General features: G+C 40.3%; 1 protein-coding gene across 9 annotated transcripts in view; it reads right to left on the reverse strand.

Annotated features, from left to right (window-relative positions):
• The window catches only part of cacna1c (calcium channel, voltage-dependent, L type, alpha 1C subunit), a 231,715-nt gene that overhangs the window by 209,828 nt on the left and 12,536 nt on the right, over nucleotides 1-9,351 (reverse strand). Inside the window, exon 1 of one of the 9 annotated variants that reach the window (XM_035996121.1) lies at nucleotides 9,285-9,351. This exon is cut by the window's right edge and continues 881 nt beyond it. The exons of the other annotated variants lie outside the window; for them this stretch is intronic. Within the exon in view, the coding sequence (XP_035852014.1) occupies nucleotides 9,285-9,342 (58 nt within the window). The 5' untranslated portion in view covers nucleotides 9,343-9,351. The remainder of the gene's footprint in view (nucleotides 1-9,284) is intronic. 9 annotated transcript variants of the gene reach the window in all.

A 9,351-nucleotide genomic window follows, 5' to 3' on the forward strand; every position in this document is an offset into this window, starting at 1 on the left:
TCTAGGCAACGTTTGCTATTTATGTTGTTAGTCATATTAGCCCAATGCTAACGTTAGCTTCCCTGTTGTTCTAGGCTACTAGTAAGCTACACTAGCTAATGTATGTTTACATATTCTTATCTAACAAAATGCCTGTGTAACGTTATATAGTCGCCAGGGTCTGAACATGTGTCATTTACATATTGGCTTTTCACAAATGTGCTGATGCAGGGTCTGCGTTTTTCTTTTTGTTATTATTTTGTAGTTATGACAAGGATAAGTCGACATCGACACCGTGGAAACACGGATCGATGACACCACCTCTGCCAAAGTTGGACAAAGTTTTGATTACTATATGATATTTATTATTGTTTATATGAAAAATAAACACATTGGTTGTAACTATTTTGTGCAGCGTGTCCGGAGATGAGATATAATGTCTTGATCGTTGTAATCACATAAATGGAAAGTAATTTATCATTTTTTTTATTCGAACAAAATATAAAAACAAAGTAAATTGTGTAATTGTATGTACAATAAAGTAGTTGTGATGAGTGGAATTGCAGTCCTTCCTCCACTCTACTCTGAAGCAGAGTGGCGCCTCGCTTTGAAGTGGTGCTCGTGCACGTCTGTGTGTGGGGGGATTGTTGAGGGCAGGGAGAGGGGTTAAACAAAGCCGGAGGAGATGCCACTTTCAAATCTCACTAGATTTTCTTTCCTTTTTTTAAGATTACTTTTTGGGGCATTTTTAGGCCTTTATTTCCACAGGACAGATGAAGACATGAAAGGGGAGAGAGAGGGGAAATGACATGCAGCAAAGGGCCGCAGGTCGGAGTCAAACCCGCGGCCGCTGCGTCGAGGAGTAAACCTCTATATATGTGCGCCTGCTCTACCAACTGAGCTAACCCGGCCACCTCGCTAGGTTTTCAACCTCACCAACCCTGCCTTTAAGTCCCCAGAACTATTTAGAAGGAACAAGAAGGTTTGACAAATGAGTCAGCTGACGTATAAAGCACCATGACAGGATAAATTGTGCTAGTGGTCGCAGGGGTAAACTACAGTTCAGCCTGCAGTTCAGCGTACCTGCAAGTTTCAACTAAAAAACACTTGAAAATGGTCATAAATCGATATGAGAGTACTTCCTTGTTTTATGAATGAAGCGGTTGGCGTGTTGAAGCAGGCATGCTGTTTGTGTTCGGCCAATCAGTGACGGTCATCCCTGCAAACCCTAGCACAAAGGTTTCTGTACTTTCAGAAAGTACTACCCTCTGATTCGAGACTTTTTGGAGGGAGTAATAAAGCCCCCAAAACTTAATTTAGACCCTGGTCCCTGCGGTCTAAATGCAATGAGTTCCTCAGAAGGTTACTAGTTCCGAGGGGAAAGGGAATTCATGTAATATAACATTTACAATCTAATGCACATATTCCGTAGAGTACAGTAAATGCTCCAACAAAATTGCTTTCCTTTTGGTGTTTGAAATGTTTTTTTTCTATGTTTTTATGTTGTGTTTACAATAAAAATATTAAAGAACAGTGATAATGCTTTTTTCAAACTCAGATTTGAATACATGAAAATGACAACACGTATTAAATTGCACCTGCGCATCATAACCTCACAACAAAACCACAACAACCAAAACACAAGTAGTGATATGACCCTAACCTAGTTTAGTAACAAAGACGCACAAAAGAGAACACAGAGAAACCATGGTTACCATTTTACAGCATCAAGCTCACATGGTTGAGCATTTCACATAAAAAAAACAAGATACAGTGGATTTATATAAGGCTATAAACCTAGATTTACACATGTTTACCCATTATAAAGCACATTGCTAACACTTCTGTTGCCTACACATTTTTTTCTGCATATAGCACACTAGACAAGTTGTTCTTGTAAGTGATGGAGTTGTGGGTTGTCCACTTTGTGTTCTGTGTGTTGAGCTTACAGCCTGCATTCCCCGTTGGGACCATAAATGGTGTTTTGTATCATGCTTTTCTGTGGTAAGATCTACTTCAAGTGCTCCAGACTGTTACAATAAAGGCAGGCAGATGGACTGATTAATTCATAGAGGAAAGGAAATGTCGTCTCACTGAACGATAAACCCTGAAATGAACTAAAGAAAGAGAACAAATTATTGACAGGGAAAGACGGGTAAAGACACTTTGTGAGACGGCGAGAGAACGAAGGGAAGAGAGGACAGACAAGATAGAGACAGAGTGAAGGACATGCATGGCTGGACATGAATAATATAGACTGCCTTCTACTCTTGTCATCTCTCAGCTTCTCCTGTAACTTGGAAAACATGCACACACACATGCACATGCACATGTTGAGTTGTTTTTTCTGTGCGCAGAAACCGTTGCATTATTTTAACGTAGCAGGATAGGAAGCACACTCTGGACAGCCTCTAAAACACACATGGAGCATTCCTTAGGGAGGTGATCAGGTTCGTGTGAAACATGTAAACAACATTTAAGACTGAAATATTTAACAGGTTTCTATATATCCATGCAAGAGCGTAGGATTGGTTTCATGAGTTGGGAGGGCAGAATATCAGAATCAGAATAAAACCCTGAAAATAATACTATCTATATATGTATTATATACCATCCTATTTATATACGAGTAATATAGATAAATAATGCTGCATTTCTATACATTTCAAGAAATTGGTTATCAAGCTTTCATTATAAAGGTACTCTTGCAAAAGAATTAGTGATACCTTACCATTTATTTAGTTAAAAAAAATGTCTTAGGATAAACATAACCTTGTAGCATATTGAAGTGCATATGTTATAACTGATGTTCTGCAAAAAGGTCCACCCACTCCTGCTTATGAGGCTTATTGCTATGAGCTCATTTTAGTAATTCAAGGCGATCTACAGCAGAGTATCAATACTTTTATCAACTCAAACCAAACCGAGACTGGAAATTCGGGTGGAATTTATGCCCTTGTATCCTTGTGGGTGGAAAAATCCTGCAAATTGAATTTGATGAGTCTACCCTCAACATTCTTTTTCTGCAATGTTCTTCAGAGGATATGATTTAGGGGTTACTTTAGGTGAATGATGAGAGACGGAGAATGTGAAGTAAAAAAAAAAAGGGGTATGAGGTGGAGAAAGAAAGGGAGAGAGAGAGTATAAAAGACGATGCTACAGGTCTAGAGTCATTATTTCCACTGGCGGCTTCAGCCAGATCAATAGACTAGGAGGTTGTGTGTGTGTGTGTGTGTGTGTGTGTCCAATCTCTGCTCAGTTTGGACATGTGCTTATGTGTCCTACCTCTCTAACACACACACACACACACACACACACACACACACACACACAGATGAAGGCAGCCAAGCAGGTGCAATGTATATGGGCAGGCGGCCAATTGCAACTCTCTCTCTTTCACACACACACACACACACACACACACACACACACACACACACACAGTTGGGCTGGTGTTGGCGTATTGTCCCACCAGAAATGAAGACGGAGGCCAGATAGCACTAAGAGCAGAGGACAGCCTCTGGATAGATTTCCAATACGCAACCAGAGGCTTAAGCAAGACAGAGTCACAGATAATCCTCCCTCCTTCTCCTCCTCCTCCTCCTCCTCCTGAGCTCCTTCACTTCTCTTTCAATCCCTCTCGCCCTCCCTCTGACTCGGTTTCTCGCTCATTTCATCCCTTTATTCATCTCTGTTACAGATTCCTCCTTTCTCTCCATTGGTTGCCTCCATTTGCTTCTTTCTGTCCCTCTGTTTCCTTGCCAGCCTGTTTTTAACTCTGTCCTTCTCTTCTTTCTCCACGCCACACTTTTTTCTCTTCTTTCTCCATGTCTCTTCCTTTATACCATTTAATGCAATCTGTCGTTCTGTTCTCCTATTTCTCCTACAATTAGCACCTCCCTTCTTTCTTCCCCTCCATGTGTCTTATTTGTCTCTCAGATGGTGTTTTACGTTAAAGAACAGCTGTTGTTGAGTCACATCCTTAAAGTTAAAGCCATGACACACTCTGAGGGCACTGATATAAACTTCTTCAATGCTGATTGGCCTTTAATGGCTCATTACATGCTCTGCTACAGCGGCTACAACCTTGCTGTGACTAAGACATCTTTAAATCACACATATAGGGTAGCTTCTGTATTCTGACCCTATACATGTATTGTGCAGAAGTACTGACAGTGTAAGTGTTTCACTGTCTTTTCTCCTTGTGTCCCCTTTAATACAAAGCAATGTCTACTTGAGACACCTCATCACATGGTTTATAAGTTGTGAGAAGTGCTCAGGAGATGCTAAACTATACAGTATTTCACAAGAAGGATTTTATAGAGCTTTTGCCTGCTGCGACCGAAAATGAAGACGATGATAGCAGTGAGTCTGAACAAAAACAGTGAAATTGCAGGCAGAATAAGACAAAGCTTCTGTGTAACACAGCACATGCTCTTTTTTAGCAAGCTGGAGTAAAGTCTAACCATATCACTTAAAAAACAAGTACTAAATTAACAACTACTAAACCCCAATTCCTCTGGTAATGCAGCTCAGTGGCCAGCAGCAGAGGGCAATGTTTGAGTGAATTTAAGAGACAGTGAAGTTGGGAAAGAGCAGGAAGGTGGTTCTGTTACTCACAGACACAAATGAACTAATAGAAATGAATAGACATGCACGCACACTTCCTTGTGTGTGAAAGCAAATGCAAGTTCAACTGGCTGGCTTTTGTTTGGCGAGTGAGGGTGGGGGTAAAGGGGATATTGAAAATGGGTCATATTTGACTGCAACACACAAACAAGATGGGTTGTTTATTTGTTTGTGTTCACTGCCCGAAATGTCCATCTTAACATTGTTAATGAATCTAGCAAGGGTTCTTAAGATAGTTTATTCCAATGCCAGGGTGTTAAAAAAGGACATTCATTGAAGATAACATCTGATTACAAAAGGCTTTAGGCTCAAATTAAGTTAAGTTACCTCCCTGTTATTGTCTCTAAGCTACAACTGGCATACAAACAGGCTTAAAAGACCACATAATACCATGTAAACAAATATTAAGGGACACGTTGCAGAGTAAATGAGTCAGGTATGGTGCAAAAATAGCTCATCAATGTAACATATGCAGACTTAGGCTACATGATTTTTGGTTCATATTTTTTTAAAATTATTTTTAAAAGAAAAGAAGAAAAGCTATAGCCGTATTACAATACAAAGTCCGACAAAAGCTATACAATGCTCCATTCCTATCTCTGCTACCTTGCCAGGAATTAAGTCTAGCCTGATATTGAGAAACAACTGGATTGACTAATGGTGGATTGGTGCTTAATTGCCCAGAATTCCATCTATGTCAAGCGTACTGATAGATGGCTTAGCTCGCTTAGCTGTTTCCCTGCCCCTGTGTATTCAAATGAAAACACATTTAAAAGAAATACTTGATTAGCGTTGTCTCTATTTATAGAAGGCAACAACTTTGCCACTTGCAGTTGATCTGGTTTCACGTATTAAATCAATTGGAATCTCTTAATTATAATCATCTTTCGCTGTGACGATGAAAACTGAATCCACCTTAAAGTCCAGCTAATGATTGGACGTTTTTTTACATGCTCTTCAACAGTTGGTTGTGTGAGCATAGTGCAACCCCTTTGCAGACACATAACAACAGCTCTGTGTGAGAAGCTACACATAAAGTGGTGTTGCCACATGTCTTTTGAGGTGACTTCAATGGAATCAATGAGCATATCAAGTCGAGTCATTAGAGTGAGGTGATTTGGCAGGTGGCCAGCACCCCAGTGTAACAATCGGAAACCAATTAATATCCCTGATGGAGGTATCATGCTTCTGGCACAATGCCCACAGGGAAAATAAACTCACTGATTACACTGCTGTAAACCGCTGCTGTAATGAGTGTGTGTGTTTGTGCATGGTTGTGTGTGTGTTCCAATTTCCCTGTTCTACATGCAATGACATGAGATGCCACAGGTGTGCATTTGTTTCAATGCACACATCAGTTATTCATGTACGGTATTTAAGACAAGTCTGTGATTCAGGTCGTGTTTAGAATAGAATAGAATTTTTATTGTCATTGTTTGGCAACAACGAAACACAGATTAGCTCAGTAACTCAGTTTGATAGTTAACAAATAGACAAAAATATAAAATTTAAATAGTAAAATATAAGAATTACAAACAAAATATAAAATACTAAAATTTGAATATTGAAATATAAAAATCAAGATAAACAAACATAATAAGGTGGCACTACTAACATATAGAGTACATTGTTATTGCACTTATAAAAAGTATGAAGTTATTGCACTACGGACTATGGGTTATTGCACATAAGTGCTTCTGCTGGTGTGTGTGTGTGTGTGTGTGTGTGTGTATCTGTGTGCGTTTTAAAGACACAGGCACAACTATTCATTATTATGTAGATGCAGTATAATTGGTACATTCAGCGAACATGAGCATTCAGAGCAATCAACTCTGTTTGAATTACAAAGTTGATGTAAAGATGGAGAGTAACTGATACTGGAGAGAAAATGTAATACCAACAACAAAGCTGTTTTTAGGTATCAGGAAGTGTAACATAAAGCCTCAGAATACAAGATAACTTCTGCTCTATTTTTTTGTGTATAGGCAGGACTTTTTGTCCCTGAATCCCTCAAGGAAAATGTGTCTTTTCTTTTGTCTCCATCGATGGAGAGAAGAGAGCTCAGCGTCGGCTACAGAACAGCATCTAAGGAGTTGGTAGGGCTTCACTGTCTTGGCCAAACACTTTAAGTTGGGTAAAATTGAACACTTGAAACTTTTGGTCAACGGATGGTCTCTCTTATAACTACACTGTGTTGTTATCTTTCATCTGCAGGAAACTCATTAAGTGCCTCCTATAATATCCACCTCCCTTCTCCACCTCACTACTGCCCTTAACAAATGAAAAAGAATAATAAAGGTCACATTTAACACAATACAATTAATTTATGTTAACATGGTATGCTATTACTTGCATACCATGCAACTGGATGATTATATTGTTGGTGATCTTGTATTAATTAGAGCTTACTCAATATCATAGATCAGCTAAAAACCTGAGCTGTAACACATGAACACAATTATTGGAGCAAAGCAGGGTACCAACAGTGATACATCAGTGCCAATGTCGGTCTTTGTAACTCTTCAATAGCTGTCATGGAGCTGTCAAATAGATAGACGAATGAGGGATGAACTGTCCAAGGTGCTGAAACACCACCCAAGTAGACTTCAGCATGAGATACATGTGTTACAAATGTCACAATAACTGGGCCTAAACTTATCAAGGATAAGAAAAAAGTTCAAAAGCAGATCTGCTTGAAAATTGACATTAAATAAAGATATTTTATTCAGTTCTACCGGAGAAGTGTGTATTCACTTTGACTTGTACAGTCAAGTGTGTATCTCCAATAGATAAATGAAACAAACACTGTGCATCTACATGCCTTATCTAGGATCTACCTGTAATGTTTTGCTGTTTTGCACTGTAGCCCTGTGCTGTAAACTCACACTAAGGCTGAACTACTTTCTGCCCTGGCATTTGAATTCATTTATTAACTTTTGGGTGGCTTTGTGGACCAATCGCCTACAAGACGGTGGCAATAACTTTGCACTTATAGGTTCAACCTATTCTTAAATAATAATAAAAAGCTAAATCAACCATTAAGATCTACTTGATTCATCAAGTTATATTCTTCTTTATATGATGATTGTGATGATGACAATATCCACTACTTCTTTGGACAACTTGGAATAAAAGGCCCTTTTTGATAATAATAGATTAAGATGACATGGCAATCAATGTGAACTGTCTTACATGCGTGCACGCACACACACACACACACACACACACACACACACACACACACACACACACCTGCCCTTCATGATGATGCCATTGTGTTTGAGCTGCCAAACTATGTGAACATGACCGCAGCTTCTATAGTTATCATTCAAACTATGATTAGTTGCTTGGAACAAACTGTTGGTGAATGTGCAACGCTGCGACACAGATGTACGCGCACACACAGCCTACATTGCATACACACATACACCGCCACCCCTCTCTTCATCCCCTGTTGCTATGGAACCTGTCGCCAAGGCAGAGAGGTACGTGGTTGTGATGGAAGTGGTGGACGAAGGAGACGACGATGATGATGATGCTCATAAAGATGATAATGGTGAACGGATAAACTCCTTTACTGAATTACAAGGTCCGGCCGGCTATAAACCAATGCGTTGCTGGGCTTTGCTCTCTGCAACGTGGGTGGAAGGAGCGACGCGTAATACTGCGCAATGCAAACAGACCCTTTCCTCACCGTCAAACAAAACACAGCCCTGGATTTCCATTCACGCTCTGCATGTGTTGCCTTTTAAACACTTGAAAAGTCGTCAAGTTGAACTTTAGTCGTGTCTTGTGCGAAACAATCTACTGTCCTCCGCTGCTACCAAAATAGCTCCTCATCAACCCAATTCTCAGCAGACAAATAAGTCCTGCAGGCCCTCCTACTGCCACCTGTCATCTATATGCGATTTCTCTCGCGCGCTGCTATTAAGGATGAAAACTGGGATTAAATCGTGACAAATACGACTAGTGATTATAAAAGAAGGGAGGATCGATAGTGATTGAGAGCGTGTATCGGTGGGCGCTGCTCAATTTCCTGCTCCTTAGCGACCACTGTGTGTTCATTTCTGTTAAATGGGCATAGAAACGCAGGGCTGTGCAGTTCAGTTTAGTCCCAAAACGAAAAAAAACCTTGAGGAGGCAAGATCTGCCAAATAATTTGTACGGACACGCTTTTGCTGTCATTTTCTGCTGGAAATGTGTCGAAGACAATAATGCTCCCCGCCTACAACTAAATATGACCACAGCCCACTCATTATGCCGATGGACAGGCCTATCAAACCAACAAGTGTAGACTAAACCAAGCAAGAAAAAGGCCTCATCCATATCTGTCCGCGGCTACCTGCAGCCCTGTTGCGTGATTATGGCACAAGTTCACTTGCTGCACAAACTGCACACTGCGGGGTAAAACTCAAATAAACAAACTGCACTCAGAGGGAAAGTGGAGGAAAGAGGACTGCATCTGTCCATCTGGTGAAAACGAGGAGAGCGCAAACACCCCTTATACCTCCCTTCCTCCCCTCTTCTCTCCACCTCCTCCTTCACCATCCCATCCTCATTTCGAGATCATCATACCTCTCTTACTCCCTCCCACCCTTCTTCCCTCACTCCCTTTCCTCTCTCATGCACAGTTACAAGATGTTTACCAGTTATAAATAAAAAAAGACACCACATACCTTGATGGTTCTCAAGGGTGTCCTCCGGGATGTACATGTTTTTGCTTTCATTTACCATAAATGTAGT

Source organism: Sander lucioperca, chromosome 20 (assembly GCF_008315115.2).
Source record: "Sander lucioperca isolate FBNREF2018 chromosome 20, SLUC_FBN_1.2, whole genome shotgun sequence".
NCBI classification, from domain to species: domain Eukaryota; kingdom Metazoa; phylum Chordata; class Actinopteri; order Perciformes; family Percidae; genus Sander; species Sander lucioperca.